Source organism: Artemia franciscana, unplaced genomic scaffold (genome assembly GCF_032884065.1).
Source record: "Artemia franciscana unplaced genomic scaffold, ASM3288406v1 PGA_scaffold_1179, whole genome shotgun sequence".
Lineage (NCBI taxonomy): Eukaryota > Metazoa > Arthropoda > Branchiopoda > Anostraca > Artemiidae > Artemia > Artemia franciscana.
In genome coordinates this window covers 363,207-382,292 of record NW_027062617.1, presented here as the reverse complement: position 1 = coordinate 382,292, position 19,086 = coordinate 363,207, and the positions used below count along the sequence as shown (strand labels likewise).

The window sequence follows — 19,086 nt, the reverse complement described above, 5'->3', positions numbered from 1 at the left end:
CAAAAGCCTATCATTACCCAAAACACATCCGATCAAAATATTAAGGAAGCTATTTTGTTCAGCATTGTTGAAAGGTCCAGTAATTATGTCTTAGGGGATGTCAACCTTCCCACAGTCCTCAGGCCAAGGGCAGTAATGCTATTGAGAAAGGTATGCATGTTTGAACTCGCTTTCCAAAAAGGTGAAGGGCATTCAGGTGAGCCTTTCATAGAATGAAGAGAGGAGTGTTTAACTAAATCAAAACACGTTAAGTGCATACGGACTGTCAAAAGAGCGTAACTCAGGAATGACTGGGTATATTAATTTGGAACTTGCAGGATATGATAAGGGAGATGATCAAAAAGGCAATATTTATACGGTACCACTACTACTACAACTACAACCACTACTACTACTACCACATTACTCCATTTACAATTTTGAAAAAATTTACAATTTTGAAAAAACCCTATGTGCATGTACACTGTAAAAAGAGCGTATCTCAAAAATTAATCTGGGTATGAAGTTGGAACTTTCATAGAAAGCTAAAAGGGCAAGATCATCTGACCAAAAAGCAATATGTGCACACTGGTATTAATACTACTATCACTATTATATTTACGACTACTACTACTTCAACTACTACTTCAATTGTAGCTACTTGTAAAGGCAATACGTTAATATTAGGCTACTGCTGCTACTAGTACTACTGCTATTACTATTAATACCACTACCAGTAATACCAATACTACTATTTTGAGTGCCTAAGGGTATGAAGGTAAAATTTTCAAGGTTTTTTGGAGGGGAGAGGGTGAACTTACATCACTGCACACTGTCTGTGTACAGGTTGTCAAAAGGGCGTAATAGCAATACCTTCGGAGCTATTTGGTGCGTGAAATTGAAACAAACAGGGCTTGTTGTGGGGGATGTTGAACAGTCCAAGAAAATATTTGCATCCTAATGCTAATGCACAAATGAGTTGGCGTAACGATTAGTTCGTATTTTAGGGGGCAGAAGTTTATTTTGTAGCCGAGTTCGACTATTGGAAGGGGCTGGTTCGGGTAGTACTGATTGGTGGCTCGTATTGGCTAGAACAGATTTTCCAAATTGCAGAATTAGGTGTCCAAGCCGAACTTTAAGTGGAGATAGATTCATTTTCGCGAGGGCTTGATCAGAGGGTATGTCGCGGTTTGATATTTTAATGCTTTCTCCACTTTCTTCACATTCCTCTTGTTTTCACATGATCTATCACTCAGATAACTCTTGTACAAGCCCCTTCTCCTCTCAATTACACGTAAAGCTTCACTAATATTCCTAGCTGCTTTCCTAATTTTTCTCCCTAAGACATCATCAGCAACTTCACAAATTGTTTTCCAAAAATTATTCCATCCATTTTCTATACTGTCAAATTGTAAACTCTCCAGTTTAGTATTCAACTGTTCCTGGAGAGTCTCACTCAAATCCTCATCCTGGAGTCTACCAACATTATAACTTCTTGGGATGTAGTTACCCTTCCGAAATTTCAGCTTTAAATTAATCCTAGACACCACTAGATGGCGATCTTTACTTTTAACATCAATAACAGCACTCCTATACGCCCGTGGATCCGAAATTCAGCAGCAATCCGCAATTATAATATGGTCGACCAAACAATAGTTCTATCAAAACGTTTTTCGAAACATAATAGCAAAAATAGTGTTCATCCATGGTTTCCTCTTTTTATATAGTGATATTTAAAGTTGTATGAATGTACAAGTTGTTCAGTTTGTTCACCTTTTTTGTACTGTATGACGGGTTAAAAATAAATAAATGTGGTTTAATATTGGACTTCCCAGCAGTATGGATTCGCTACATTAGATGACAAAAATCTGGAGAATTCGGAGGGGTGGTGGTAAAGTAGGGACCACCACTTTTTAGCTGTGAGAAATATCACATTTTCAGATGTTCATGTGACGCCATTCCTATACCTCAGTCTCTAAGACAAAAGCTCTAATAGCAAGCTAAACGGAAAAATCCAACTGTAAAGTACGAGTAGACAATAGCACCGGGAAAAATGAGGAAATGGGGAAAAGTAGAGACCACGGGTCGGATCCATTGGAAAATTGGGAAAGTACTCGTGGGGAAAAATGCTTCTTTTTGGGCCTCAAATTTTACTATTTATTGTTCTAAGAAAATATTTTGGTCATGGAACCAGGAAGCACTCGCATATCTGAAGTCCTTTCAGAAAACTTCTAACTCAAGCTTAAAACTACTGTCTGTTAGATTGCCTGCTTGAAGGGAGCTTTCCACTCGTAGCAGAAACATGGCTCGTAGAAACAACTAAAACATAATGAAAACATAATGAAAACTACAACATATTAATAAATTAAATAAATAAAATAAATTAATATAACTAATGAAAAATACATAAAGAATCACAATGAAAACTAGTGTTGCTCCTGTAACACAATCAAGACTCTTTTCGTAAATCTAAACCGAATTCTTTCCACAATATTCTATGGCATAAAATAGACATCATTACTGAGAAGAGAAAACCTTAAAAACGAGGAAACCAAAAATTTTCCACTGTCTTGTGAAGATCAAAGCTCACATACTTCCATATCTTTTTTGTTTATTGCTGGACCACTTCACCAACTTACGTAGCTATTTTGAAAACTGATATATGTTAAAAAACGAAATTGCTTTCCTTTAATCCAAAGCCTTTCATAAATACAAAAAATTCAGGGTCATTAAAGAAAGTATCAATACAGCCACCGAATTATGTCTCGTACTGCCATGTCCTCCTCTATTAATATTCTTAAGCCGAGTTTGAATCCACATCTTTGTCAACACGACAAGAAATTCTATGTTTTTTTGATTCTCTGTCAGTACCACGAGCGTTCGACTTATCAAATGTTGATATGATGTTCACTTCGCGTCGTCTCCTAGAGCAGTCTTTGGAGCAACACTAAAGGAGCAACATTAACACTTAAAATGAACAGAAGTTATTCCATATAATAGGGGGGCTGTCTCCTTCCATACTCCTCACTCTTTCAGCTAAGGTTTTTTAATGCTTTAAAAAGCTTCTTAATCCAGTTCAACAGCCCTTGTGTTTTAGTAGTCGTCTTTAAGAATTGGGAAAAAGTCAAACTTTAGTGTAAAGACCAAGGGGTAGAGGAGAAGGGAGTATTGGTCATATACAAAATAATTCCTGTTCATTTAAATGTTTAATGTTGCACCTTACTTTCATTTGGAAAACTGTTTTTTTTTTATTTCCGAGGGTTATTCAGATCTTGTCGGGGAATCCTGAATGGAAAATTCTGCACGTCTAAAATCCCCCCCCCAATAGAAAATTGCCTCCCGAAATCTATATTCCCAAATAACAAACACTATATCCAAACAATGGGCAAATTGCATAACTTACATCCCTTTCCCCAGGAGCTGCTGAGGGTCATGAAATCCCCAAAGCCAAAGTTATTGGATCTTTCAACTATGCAGAACAAAATGGCTATCTCAAAATTCTAAGCAGATGCTTTTCAGGGGAAAGGGACACTGAATGGGGGCTATTCACTCTCCAATCTTTTTGCCACTTAAAAAGGGTATTAAAACTTTTAAGTAATGTCCGAGTGAGCCCTCTCCATGTTTTCTATTGCGACTGGTTTGATACGATCATCCATAGGAAAAAAAAATAACAAACAGACAAATAAATACGCTCCTGTGATCTTTCTTCTGGCAAAAAGTATAAAATTTCACATCAATGCAGATAGGAGCTTAAAACCTCAACAGTAAGGTTCTCTGATATGCTGAATCTGATATTGTGATTTTCATTAGGATCAATGAGGTCTTTGATCACTGATCACACTGATTACTTTGGGGGTCTTTATCCCCGTTTTCTAAAATCAGGCAAGTCTTATCAGGCATGTAACATTTGATGAGTAACATTAAACTTAAAGAATTATATATATATGTATATATATATATATATATATATATATATATATATATATATATATATATATATATATAGAATCAGCAAAAAAAGTCAATTGTTTTGATGTGTTAATTGTTATCAAAATTCTTTTTTTCAGAGTTTTGATTCCTCTTGGGCCCTTCCTTGAAGTTTGTTACTATGATCATTTGAAAAATAATAGCCCTTTGTTTTCCTTGTCAACATAGACATTATAAATTCAAGCAACAAATTCAAATGGAAGGTGATTTGCGGATATTTATTTATAAAAAATGATCGTTTATTTGTGTTGAAGAAAGGATAAGGAGCACTAAGATCAATTAGTTAACTTGCAGTTGGTTCAGTATAATATACGGTAACATTAAAAGTGTTATATTTGAAACTGTACCAAAATGGTATGTCTGATAAACTATTTAAGTGGACGTAAAAAGGCACAAATAAAATGCTAAAGACTAAAATGTCGACATGATGACAACACCGCAATGCTAAATGAAATGCCTCTTTGGTCTCTGTTCTTTGGGTCTTTTCTGGCAAACAAATTGCATAAAGAATGTTAATCAACAATCACGAGAACAGATTTGTTTATCAACAACTGGGCATAAACAATAATTGAAAAATTGTTTTACTATTTTCAATTAAACTCATGTTTACGCCTGTAATTTTCATTGTTTGTGCACTTTTTCATTGTCTGATCAAATTCTGAAAGCTTCAATTAAATACAACAAAATTTCTGCAGTGTCCTTGGGAGGAAAAAGGAGTAGTAATTCAAAAAATACGTTCTCATGTGTTATTTAGATATAGAAATCAAGTTAACAGTGAATATAACAATCTTCATGGCAAATTAGCTGTTTTTTCTCTTCTAAAATTAGGCCTATAAGAACAAAAAGAATTTTCCCCATGATATCTACATGTGACAACAGCCATCACAATGAATCCCAAATGAAAATGATAGACAAAAAAATCTGCAGTTAGAAGAAAAGCAACAGGGATGATCACCTCAAACTGTAACAAAATCTGCAGTTAGAAGCAAAGCAACAGTGAGAATCACAACAAGTCAGAGGAGAAAACAACTCCTAAAAAAATGGATATGCCAAAATCTTTCAGTTCAATTGAAATTGCTAATTTGATACCTCATGGCTTAAAACTAAAGAATAACACAATGATTACGTGAATGCTTAATTAGATAGTCAGATATATACAAGGCTGTGACATGTCAAGTCCTGGTACCTGAGCTCCTAGGCATTATATCTATCTATAGATAAATACAGAATATATCTATATATATATATATATATATATATATATATATATATATATATATATATATATATATATATATATATATATATATATATGTATATATATATATATATATATATATAGTCATTTTATATATAGATAATTAATTATATGCATAATTGTACATAATCTAGAATTAGTTGTGTGGATGTTATTTGGTCCTGCTTTTATTCAACAGTACTAAAAGAGTACATAATCAGTAGCTACTTACAAGAGCAGGATATCTTTGGGAAAGTGACATCAAAATGTATTTTCATTCTTTGACCTCTTGTTGTGTCAACAAATAGCTCTTCTTGTTGATGAACTGAGGTAAATTCCTGAATTTCCACAAAAAGTAGAGTAAACATCACAATAGCACTGACAACTGAAACTAAAATTAGAATACACCTTAATAAAGGTTTTTGGATTTCAACAAAGAGTTGAGCAAGGATAATAATAGTAATAACCAATGAAGCTAAAATTAAAGCATACATTAATAGAAATTATTAGATTTTAACAAAGAGTAGAGCCAACATAACAGTAGCACTAACCACTAGAACTAAAATTAGAGTTTAAGCTGATACAATTTCTTGGATTTAAAGAAAAATTATCTACTTCAGCTTTCATTTAGTCTTTGAACTTTTAACTTTTTAAGTGATAAGATGCTTGATAAATTATTAAACAAGAACTTTCAGAGCCTTATGATTATTGGTTGTCTAATGTATTCATTTTGCTAATATTACTAACCCATTAAGCTAATATTGGTCAGTGAAATAAGCTGATAAATAATAACCAAGTCATGATGATGTCACACTAGTGGATCCAGGGGCTGGAGGTGAGGGGAGGCCTGCCTCCCCCTCCCCCAAGATTTTTCTGGTGCCCTCTGTCCCTGTTTTTTTCCTTTTTTTGCACTCTTTTTTTACAATAAATTTGTCAATTTGGTCAACTATTGGTACCTTTGTCACATTACCCCCCCCCCCCCCCAAAGATTTTTCTCATTGACACTACTGTCACATTAACCCCCTACCCCAAGTTTTTTCCCTATATCAATCCCTGTTTTCAGGGATTTCAAAATGACAAATTCAAAAATAAAGCAGATTATAACCACAGAGACATACATTGATTCTAATTAAATTGATTTGCCTTTTTTATAAATTTGATAAGCCATAGTTGCCCATGCAAATGGGAATAATGAGTGACAAAAAAGTAAAAATCATTGGTGGAAATGAGAGCGGTGATAAACCTAAAGATATTCTGACGAATTCAATAGCTCCAATGGGGATTAAAAGGCCCATGTTGGAAGAATCTACTCTGGATTGAAATGGCAAAAGTTTATGACAAGAATGTTAGAAAACAAATGCAGAAACATGGTAAAGATTTTGGAGCTGTTGAAGACTTAACAATCAGATTGAAAAGAAGTTAGACATTTCCCTCATAGCATGAACACTGATGTGCAAAACATACATACAAAAGTTTGTGAACTGGGCAACAGATACATGTATGCTCACAGTTTCATCACATTGTAAATGTGATGCATTTACTGCATTATTTATTTATTTATTAATACCAAATACGATAAGCTTTCAAGCTTGTCGCAATAAACATAATAAACAGAAGTTATGACAATACTGACAACATAATACACACACACAAATCAATGAAAATAGCGACTACAACAAACACTGACAAATAATACTATAAATTATTTAAAAATGATTTACTTTCAAAAATTTTTTTCAGCTAGTTTTGTTTTGAATCTGTTTATGTCATCTGTTATAAATGTTTTAGGTGGAAGGTCATTCCATGGCTTCCACACCCTGCTGTAAAATGAATGTTGGCCTATTTTCCTTTTTGAAAGTGAGGGGTACAATTTATGTGGGTGATAACGGGTCCTGTTAGTGTCATTAAATGTGAAGAACTGTGATGTACTTATATTATCAATGCCTTTGATTATACAGAATGTGTTAATAATGTCTGCCCTATCCCTTCAGAATTGAAGACTTGACAATCCTAGCCTGTGCAGTCTATTTTCATACAGCAAATGTTTCAAATAAGGTACAAGCTTAGTTGCTCTTTGCTGAATTTTTTCAACCCTTGCTCTGTCATTTTTATTCAATGGATAACATACTGACGAATTGTATTCGAGTATTGGTCAAACTGTTGATTTATAAATGGCAATGAATGAACAGAGATTAAACTTACGGAAATTCTGTCTAAGACATAATAGCTGATAGTTTGCCTTACAAGTTACTTCAGAGACATGCTTGTCAAACCTAAGACTAGAATCAAAATGAACACCAAGGTCACGGACATTTTCAACAGGTAAGATTGAATGTCCAGCAAGATGGTATTGGTAACTTTGTTCTACTTTGCCGAAGTAATAGACGACCCTACACTTATTTTCATTGACAAACATGGAGTTAGCATTACACCAATTGTGCACTGCATCAAAGTCTTTTTGAAGCAACAAAGCTTCATCTGAATTTGTCAAGGAGCAGTAGAGCTTTACACCATCTGCAAAAATTTTAATTTTGGAATGGTGGACAACAAGAGGCAAGTCATTGATGAAAAGGCAGAAAAGTACTGGACCAAGGCAACTACCTTGTGGAACGCCACTTAAAACTATCTCGGCAGAGGACAAAGCATCACCTACAATCACTTTCTGCGTCCTGCCTGTTAGATAATCACCAATCCAATTCAACAGTCTGGCACCAAGGTGATATACCTCACACTTTTGAAGTAAAAGTGGAATGGAAATTTTATCAAATGCCTTTGAAAAATCTATATAAATGCAATCAAACCTGAGACCTTCATCTGCCATCCTATGGAAGTCAGTAATTACTTCCAAAAGCTGTGTATTACATGAACGTTTTTTATGGAAACCGTGTTGAGATGGATGCCAAAGAAGATTTGATTCAAAATAATTTTGTATTCTCTTGACAATTAGTTTTTCCATAACTCTGGAAAAAATTGAAGTGTTTGATATTGGTCTATAGTTTGATTCAATTTTGCAATAAATACATATGATGGCAGTAAAAAAAAGCAATTGGGTAGATGGTCTTAAGTCTAAAATATAAAAAAGATCTATGAGTGACCTATTTCCCCAAGTTACATCATTTTAAAAAATATGTCTTTCATGTAGTGTATATAAAAAAAGATTTATTTTTTAATTTGATGACTGATCCATCATTGGAGGCTCAACATGCTGTTAAAAGAGTGCTGAGCAAGGGATGGAAGATGGAAATGAAGCACATTGGATCATTTCTAGTGATACAAGAAGGATGTAATTTTATCAAAACTAAGAGGAAAACATTTGCAGCTTGAAGAATTGATTTTATTAGTGATGATGTTAAAAGAGATGTGCACCTAGTTATGAAAATTATAATACTAAAAAGAAAATAAGAGAGCTGTTTGTGGATGGTTTAAAGCATTAAAAATGTCAATAGTAGTTCAAGGTTAGTTATTTATAGTGTTTAGAGGCAATAAGATAATTTATTATGTATTAAAATTACTAAACTTTGTTTTTGTTTATATATGAAGTAAAGAGGAAAAAATACTGAAAAAACAAATGCCACATTAAGCTGACTGAGTTTTTATTGATTTTGGAGACTACACATGGCAGTTACAATTAAAGCCATCTTTCCACTTTTATCCCTTCTGGTACTAGGTGTATAAACTGATACTATGTTTATTTGTTTTATTTATTCTTTAAGGTTTTTCAAGATATATTTAGTTTTTTATGACTGTAAATACTTCCTTGTATGTTGTAAACATGCCATATGAATTCCTTGGTGAGTGGTGCCTTAAAACTGAACTGCATATCTAAGCACTAGCAGTAATTTGGCTTAAAAAACAAAATTCTGCTTTATTACAAATAGATGGTTATGATCTATAAACAAGTTTCATTGCATCTGAACCTTGTTTAACTGAACCTCTGTACAATTTGCCCTTGTGCAAGTGAGGCCCTGTGCAACTTAATCTTATTTGACTAAAGATCATGCAACTAAACCTCATGCAACAAAACTTTTATACAACTCAACCACTGTTTAAGAGAACTTTTGTTCAACTCAAGCTCCATTAATATGAACCCACATGAAACTCAACTCCATTCAATTGGACATTCATCCAACTCATTCCCTGCTTAAAGGTCAAATAAATCTATGCAAAAACAAAGAAAAGGATAGACTTACCATGAAGTCTTACCAGTCCTACCCACTTTGTTTATAGGCTAATAGCATAGAATTCACCCATTTGACCTAAATAGACCCATGGACAAAAATGACCTAAAAGAATAATATTTTAACTATATGTTTAGCTATATGTGAACAATATTTAACAACTGCTAAAATGCAAGAGAGGTGTTCTGAGCCTTATAATTTTGCTTAGTCCTGACTTGTAAAGTTTTAAAGATTTGTAAATGTATTTCTTTAAATTAAAATAAAAAAGAGTTGCAATAGCTTAATATCCAACTGAAATGATGGAAATTAAGCTTTCCAAAACTAATGTCAATGAAAAAGAGACTATTAAATGTGAAAAGCACTGTGTCTAAGTGATTTCTATGGAATTAGGAGTCATCTTAGGGCCCAATTGAGGTCTTAAATTGGATTTGCAACTGAAACAACTATTGTATTTTGAAAGAACATAAAAAGGGAATTAAGTGGTGAATCTAACTAGCCTCTATGTAATTAATTGAATATTTGGTTCTATGTTAGTGGTTAGCCCTCATTATTCATGAAGAATTTACAGTTTGGGTAAGGCCTATATATTTGAACATTAAGGGGGAAACAGATGAAACTGAATGCTTTAAACAATGATATCCTACATTCCAATTAAGTGTTTTATAATTTTTTTAAGTTATTTTCAAAATTTTATAGTTTCTTTTGGAGGAGCCAAACCATTATCCATGTTATCACTAAATTTATAGATAGGCTTAGTAGCTTAAAACACCTTCCCTGGGCATTTGGGCCATTAGATTCTAGATTTATTTCTTAATGACTATTTCACCTAACACAATTACTTTCTAAGAGAACGTGAAACCCTTCAATTTTAATTAATCTAACTGTAACATTTCTTTTATTATTATTAAAGAAAGTTTGTCTAGCAAGCAATTGTTCACCCCTGCCCTAGACCATGACACAATCGCTTACTTGCAGCTCCACCATATGTTTGAACTTGGAAATCTTCTAACGTTTTTGGATATGCATCAAAACTCCTCAACTTTGAGAAGATTTTCATATTTTCTTTTCTTGAGCTTTGTCAAATCAACCAATGTTCCTAATATTTAAAATTCTACTAAAATTCAAGATTGTGCCAGCCTAGAAAAAGTACCGGGCCCGAATTTTCCGTGTTCAAGTTCCTTTTATTATCAGTATGAATCCATTTACAAACAAAGCTATCCCAAAGGGATCAATGGCCCATTATTTGAAAAAAAATATAAATAACATTCGTTAAATACATTCACGCTTAAAATATATTTAGATTCTACTCACCAATCCTCACCCGAGTACATCTGATCTCCGCACCTCCAACTTAAAAAATGATACTTAAAAAATCAATAAAAGAAAAAAAGAAAAAAAATATACATCGAGGATCCAAGACTCACAACACCCAAGTCTAAATATTTTAATTCAATCTAAGTAATTAATTAACTGAATTAAATCTAAATAATTAAACAATATAAATAACAATATAAATCTTAATTTCATTTAATTTTTTTAAGAAAATGACACCATCAGATTCAGCGTATCAGAGAACCCTACTGTAGAAGTTTCAAGCTCCTATCTACAAAAATGTGGAATTTTGTATTTTTTGCCAGAAGACAAATCACGGGTGCGTGTTTATTTGTTTGTTTTTGTTTTTTTTTTCCCCAGGGGTCATCGTATCGACCAAGTGGCCCTAGAATATCGCAAGATGTCTCATTCTAACGGAAATGAAAACTTCTAGTGCCCTTTTTAAGTGACCAAAAAATTGGAGGGCATCTAGGCCCCCTCCCACGCTCATTTTTTTCCCAAGGTCAACGGATCAAAATTTTGAGATAGCCATTTTGTTCGACATAGTCGAAAACCATAATAACTATGTCTTTTGGGGATGACTTACTCCCCCACAATCCTTGGGGGAGGGGCTGCAAGTTACAAACTTTGACCAGTGTTTACATATAGTAATGGTTATTGGGAAGTGTACAGACGTTTTCAGCAGGATTTTATTTTGTTTGGGGGTGGGACTGAGGAGAGGGGGCTATGTTGGAGGATCTTTCCTTGGAGGAATCTGTCAAGGGGGAAGAAAAATTCAATGAAAAGGGCGCAGGACTCTCTAGCATTACTATAAGAAAACAATGAAAAATAAACATGAAAACGTTTCTTCAAATGAAAGGAAGAAGTAGCATTGAAACTTAAAACGAACAGAGATTATTACGCATATGAGGGGTTCTAAAAATTCTTTAGCATAAAGAGCGAGGTATTTAGAAGGAGATAAATACCTTGCTCTTTATGCTAAAGTATTTTTAGTAATTTCAACTATTTATTCTACGGCCTTTCTGATTCAGGGGTCATTCTTAAAGAATTGGGACAAAACTTACGATTTAGTGTAAAGAGTGAAGTATTAACGAGGGACAAACCCCCTCGTATACATAATAAAAATATACGGTTATGAAAGTTTGTTACGTAAGTTAATTCTTAAGTTACGTGTATTTTTTACTAATAAAAACGTTCGTTAAAAATTAAAAGTTCTAGTTGCCTTTTTAAGTAACCGAAAAATTGGAGGGCAACTAGGCCTCCTTCTCCACCCCTTATTTCTCAAAATCGTCTGATCAAAACTAAGAGAAAGTCATTTAGCCAAAAAAAGAATTAATATACAAATTTCATTTTAATAATTTATGTGCGGAGAGCCAAAACCAAACATGCATTAATTCAAAAACGTTCAGAAATTAAATTAAAAAAAAACTAATTTTTTTAGCTGAAAGTAAGGAGCGACATTAAAACTTAAAACGAACAGAAATTACTCCGTATATGAAATGGGTTGTCCACTCCGCAATCCCTCGCTCTTTACACTAAAGTTTGACTTTTTGCCACAATTCTACTTTTTAAAACAATTAAAAGCTTTAGCGTAGAGAGCGAGGGATTGTGGAGGGGACAACCCATTTCATATACGGAGTAATTTCTGTTCGTTTTAAGTTTTAATGTCGCTCCTTACTTTCAGCTAAAAAAATTAGTTTTTTTTTATTTAATTTCATAAGGACTGACAATTCTAACAAGCTCAAGTAGGCCAGAAAAGCTTGTTGGAAGGTATCAACGGAAATATTGAAATGCAATGAAAGAGAGGTGTAATGTATGAATATCTTTAATCTTCAAATGTTCAACAGAGATATGAGTGGTAGACTTCAGGACTTTTTCTGATTTCAGTTGGAGATTATATAAAGGTGTAAGTAAAGATGGAAATGTAGACATCCACACTGACGAGCAGTAACATAAATAAGGGTGAATAAGAGAGAAGTATAATAGATAAAGAATAGAGACAGGAAAAACCCGCTTCAGCTTCCGAATAATTCCAAGGCCTCGAGAAACCTTTAGTCTCATCGACTCAGTATGCCGCTTGAAAGATAGGTTTTCATCCAGAAATATCCCAAGGAATCGAACAAGTCGGTCATGTGGAAGGGATATGGATCCCTACATGTTTGAAGCTCTGTCACTGTATGGCAGTTTTGCCTATGCGGGAGAACACAATAAAAAACGATTTTTTACATTCAAAGCTATTAAATTTTCATCAAACCAATGATATATGTTTTCTGTCAACAATTGTAGTGCTTGTTCTATCCTGGATGATACAGACAAAAAGTATGATATATGTATTGTGTACATTTGCCCGCACTAGACAAACTGTTGGATTTTCATTCAAAATACAACTAGCTCTTGGATAAGCTGATGGACTGAAATAAAGAAATCCAGCAAAAACTGGGATTTTTTACTCGCTTTTCGGGAAAAAAAAAACAAGGTGTTTGATTAAATAGTAATTTACGGACTGCGTCAATAAAGCTGTCCACAAAGCAAACAAATTATTTTTATCACATGACTTCATTGCAGTCGGAAGAGAATTGATCCTTATTCAACTTTCTCAAGAAAGTAACCAAAGCTTATCCAATATCAGAAGACTTCTGAAAAATTTCAAATAGGCTACTATAATAATACATATTCAAATATGATTATGCTCTCCAGACATTTTACGGTTTCCAAATGTTTAAATCTTTTGCCTGGTAAAAAAAAAGTAAAGGTCCACGAATGAGCATTCAAATGGAGGTAAGTCAATTCATTAGAGAGTGAAAACAGACACAACAGTTTGAATATTTTGACCTCAAATACAGTGATCGTCTTTAGCAGAAATACTTCTGCTAATTTCTGCTGAATATAGTCGCTGGCCAAGTGGTCAAAATGTCCAGACTTTTGTGTCTGTTTTCACTGTCTATTAAATGGACTTTATCGCCATTTGAACGTTTATTTGTTCGTCACATATTAGCATTTAAATTGTGGTAAATCAGATCATTAGAGAGTGAGAACAGACATAACAGTTTCAATATTTTGGCCACATACACAGCGATCGTAGCAGAAATATTTCTGCTAATTTCTACTGAATATAGTCGCTGTCCAAGTGGTCAAAATGTCCAGACTTTTGTGTCTGTTTTCACTGTCTAATAAATGGACTTTATCGCCATTTGAAAGTTTATTTGTTCGTCACACATAAGCATTTAAATGGAGGTAAGTCAATTCATTAGAGAGTGATAACAGACACAACAGTTTGAATATTTTGGCCACATACACAGCGATCGTTTTTAGCAGAAATATTTCTACTAATTTCTACTGAATATAGTCGCTGTCCAAGTGGTCAAAATGTCCAGACTTTTGTGTCTGTTTTCACTGTCTAATAAATGGACTTTATCGCCTTTTGAACGTTTATTTGTTCGTCACACATAAGTATTTAAATGGAGGTAAGTCAATTCATTAGAGAGTGATGACAGACACAACAGTTTGAATATTTTGGCCAGATACACAGCGATCGTCTTTAGCAGAAACATTTCTGCTAATTTCTACTGAATATAGTCGCTGTCCAAGTGGTCAAAATGTCCAGACTTTTGTGTCTGTTTTCACTGTATAATAAATGGACTTTATCGCCATTTGAACGTTTATTTGTTCGTCACACATAAGTATTTAAATGGAGGTAAGTCAATTTATTAGAGAGTGATGACAGACACAACAGTTTGAACATTTTGGCCACATACACAGCGATCGTCTTTAGCAGAAATATTTCTGCTAATTTCTACTGAATATACTCGCTGTCCAGACTTTTGTGTCTGTTTTCACTGTATAATAAATGGACTTTATCGCCATTTGAACGTTTATTTGTTCGTCACACATAAGCATTTAAATGGAGGTAAGTCAATTCATTAGAGAGTGAGAACAGACACAACAGTTTGAATATTTTGGCCAGATACACAGCGATCGTCTTTAGCAGAAATATTTCTGCTAATTTGTACTGAATATAGTCGCTGTCCAAGTGGTCAAAATGTCCAGACTTTTGTGTCTGTTTTCACTGTATAATAAATGGACTTTATCGCCATTTGAACGTTTATTTGTTCGTCACACATAAGCATTTAAATGTAGGTAAATCAATTCATTAGAGAGTGAGAACAGACACAACAGTTTGAATATTTTGGCCACATACACAGCGATCGTCTTTAGCAGAAATATTTCTGCTAATTTCTACTGAATATACTCGCTGTCCAGACTTTTGTGTCTGTTTTCACTGTCTAATAAATGGACTTTATCGCCATTTGAACGTTTATTTGTTCGTCACACATAAGTATTTAAATGGAGGTAAGTCAATTCATTGGAGAGTGATGACAGACACAACAGTTTGAACATTTTGGCCAGATACACAGCGATCGTCTTTAGCAGAAATATTTCTGCTAATTTCTACTGAATATACTCGCTGTCCAGACTTTTGTGTCTTTTTTCACTGTATAATAAATGGACTTTATCGCCATTTGAACGTTTATTTGTTCATCACACATAAGCATTTAAATGGAGGTAAGTCAAGTCATTAGAGAGTGAGAACAGACACAACAGTTTGAATATTTTGGCCACATACACAGCGATCGTCTTTAGCAGAAATATTTCTGCTAATTTCTACTGAATATACTCGCTGTCCAGACTTTTGTGTCTGTTTTCACTGTATAATAAATGGACTTTATCGCCATTTGAACGTTTATTTGTTCATCACACATAAGCATTTAAATGGAAGTAAGTCAATTCATTAGAGAGTGAGAACAGACACAACAGTTTGAATATTTTGGCCACATACACAGCGATCGTCTTTAGCAGAAATATTTCTGCTAATTTCTACTGAATATAGTCGCTGTCCAAGTGGTCAAAATGTCCAGACTTTTGTGTCTGTTTTCACTGTATAATAAATGGACTTTATCGCCATTTGAACGTTTATTTGTTCGTCACACATAAGCATTTAAATGGAGGTAAATCAATTCATTAGAGAGTGAGAACAGACACAACAGTTTGAATATTTTGGCCACATACACAGCGATCGTCTTTAGCAGAAATATTTCTGCTAATTTCTACTGAATATAGTCGCTGTTCAAGTGGTCAAAATGTCCAGACTTTTGTGTCTGTTTTCACTGTATAATAAATGGACTTTATCGCCATTTGAACGTTTATTTGTTCGTCACACATAAGCATTTAAATGGAGGTAAATCAATTCATTAGAGAGTGAGAACAGACACAACAGTTTGAATATTTTGGCCACATACACAGCGATCGTCTTTAGCAGAAATATTTCTGCTAATTTCTACTGAATATAGTCGCTGTCCAAGTGGTCAAAATATCCAGACTTTTGTGTCTGTTTTCACTGTATAATAAATGGACTTTATCGCCATTTGAACGTTTATTTGTTCGTCACACATAAGCATTTAAATGGAGGTAAATCAATTCATTAGAGAGTGAGAACAGACACAACAGTTTGAATATTTTGGCCACATACACAGCGATCGTCTTTAGCAGAAATATTTCTGCTAATTTCTACTGAATATACTCGCTGTCGAGACTTTTGTGTCTGTTTTCACTGTCTAATAAATGGACTTTATCGCCATTTGAACGTTTATTTGTTCGTCACACATAAGTATTTAAATGGAAGTAAGTCAATTCATTAGAGAGTGATGACAGACACAACAGTTTGAACATTTTGGCCACATACACAGCGATCGTCTTTAGCAGAAATATTTCTGCTAATTTCTACTGAATATACTCGCTGTCCAGACTTTTGTGTCTGTTTTCACTGTCTAATAAATGGACTTTATTGCCATTTGAACGTTTATTTCTTTGTCACACATAAGCATTTAAATGGAGGTAAATCAATTCATTAGAGAGTGATGACAGACACAACAGTTTGAATATTTTGGCCACATACACAGCGATCGTCTTTAGCAGAAATATTTCTGCTAATTTCTACCGAATATACACGCTGTCCAGACTTTTGTGTCTGTTTTCACTGTATAATAAATGGACTTTATCGCCTTTTGAACGTTTATTTGTTCGTCATACATAAGTATTTAAATGGAGGTAAGTCAATTCATTAGAGAGTGATGACAGACACAACAGTTTGAACATTTTGGCCACATACACAGCGATCGTCTTTAGCAGAAATATTTCTGCTAATTTCTACTGAATATACTCGCTGTCCAGACTTTTGTGTCTGTTTTCACTGTATAATAAATGGACTTTATCGCCATTTGAACGTTTATTTGTTCGTCACACATAAGTATTTAAATGGAGGTAAGTCAATTCATTAGAGAGTGAGAACAGACACAACAGTTTGAATATTTTGGCCAGATACACAGCGATCGTCTTTAGCAGAAATATTTCTGCTAATTTCTACTGAATATAGTCGCTGTCCAAGTGGTCAAAATGTCCAGACTTTTGTGTCTGTTTTCACTGTATAATAAATGGACTTTATCGCCATTTGAACGTTTATTTGTTCGTCACACATAAGCATTTAAATGGAGGTAAACCAATTCATTAGAGAGTGAGAACAGACACAACAGTTTGAATATTTTGGCCACATACACAGCGATCGTCTTTAGCAGAAATATTTCTGCTAATTTCTACTGAATATACTCGCTGTCCAGACTTTTGTGTCTGTTTTCACTGTCTAATAAATGGACTTTATCGCCATTTGAACGTTTATTTGTTCGTCACACATAAGCATTTAAATGGAGGTAAATCAATTCATTAGAGAGTGAGAACAGACACAACAGTTTGAATATTTTGGCCACATACACAGCGATCGTCTTTAGCAGAAATATTTCTGCTAATTTCTACTGAATATAGTCGCTGTCCAAGTGGTCAAAATGTCCAGACTTTTGTGTCTGTTTTCACTGTATAATAAATGGACTTTATCGCCATTTGAACGTTTATTTGTTCGTCACACATAAGCATTTAAATGGAGGTAAATCAATTCATTAGAGAGTGAGAACAGACACAACAGTTTGAATATTTTGGCCACATACACAGCGATCGTCTTTAGCAGAAATATTTCTGCTAATTTCTACTGAATATAGTCGCTGTCCAAGTGGTCAAAATGTCCAGACTTTTGTGTCTGTTTTCACTGTATAATAAATGGACTTTATTGCCATTTGAACGTTTATTTGTTCGTCACACATAAGCATTTAAATGGAGGTAAATCAATTCATTAGAGAGTGAGAACAGACACAACAGTTTGAATATTTTGGCCACATACACAGCGATCGTCTTTAGCAGAAATATTTCTGCTAATTTCTACTGAATATACTCGCTGTCCAGACTTTTGTGTCTGTTTTCACTGTCTAATAAATGGACTTTATCGCCATTTGAACGTTTATTTGTTCGTCACACATAAGTATTTAAATGGAGGTAAGTCAATTCATTAGAGAGTGATGACAGACACAACAGTTTGAACATTTTGGCCACATACACAGCGATCGTCTTTAGCAGAAATATTTCTGCTAATTTCTACTGAATATACTCGCTGTCCAGACTTTTGTGTCTGTTTTCACTGTCTAATAAATGGACTTTATCGCCATTTGAACGTTTATTTCTTTGTCACACATAAGCATTTAAATGGAGGTAAATCAATTCATTAGAGAGTGATGACAGACACAACAGTTTGAATATTTTGGCCACATACACAGCGATCGTCTTTAGCAGAAATATTTCTGCTAATTTCTACTGAATATACTCGCTGTCCAGACTTTTGTGTCTGTTTTCACTGTATAATAAATGGACTTTATCGCCTTTTGAACGTTTATTTGTTCGTCACACATAAGTATTTAAATGGAGGTAAGTCAATTCATTAGAGAGTGATGACAGACACAACAGTTTGAACATTTTGGCCACATACACAGCGATCGTCTTTAGCAGAAATATTTCTGCTAATTTCTACTGAATATACTCGCTGTCCAGACTTTTGTGTCTGTTTTCACTGTATAATAAATGGACTTTATCGCCATTTGAACGTTTATTTGTTTGTCACACATAAGCATTTAAATGGAGGTAAGTCAATTCATTAGAGAGTGAGAACAGACACAACAGTTTGAATATTTTGGCCAGATACACAGCGATCGTCTTTAGCAGAAATATTTCTGCTAATTTCCACTGAATATAGTCGCTGTCCAAGTGGTCAAAATGTCCAGACTTTTGTGTCTGTTTTCACTGTATAATAAATGGACTTTATCGCCATTTGAACGTTTATTTGTTCGTCACACATAAGCATTTAAATGGAGGTAAATCAATTCATTAGAGAGTGAGAACAGACACAACAGTTTGAATATTTTGGCCACATACACAGCGATC

General features: G+C 34.0%; 1 protein-coding gene across 1 annotated transcript in view; it reads right to left on the bottom strand.

The window, feature by feature from the left end:
• Positions 1 to 10,508, bottom strand: part of LOC136041185 (endoplasmic reticulum-Golgi intermediate compartment protein 3-like) — a 69,491-nt gene extending 58,983 nt beyond the window's left edge. The window contains exons 1-2 of the mRNA XM_065725741.1: positions 10,351 to 10,508; positions 5,436 to 5,594 (exon numbers count right to left, since the gene is read on the bottom strand). Coding sequence (XP_065581813.1) covers positions 5,436 to 5,594; positions 10,351 to 10,438 — 247 coding nt within the window. The 5' untranslated portion in view covers positions 10,439 to 10,508. The remainder of the gene's footprint in view (positions 1 to 5,435; positions 5,595 to 10,350) is intronic.
• Between the last annotated feature and the right edge of the window lie 8,578 nt (positions 10,509 to 19,086).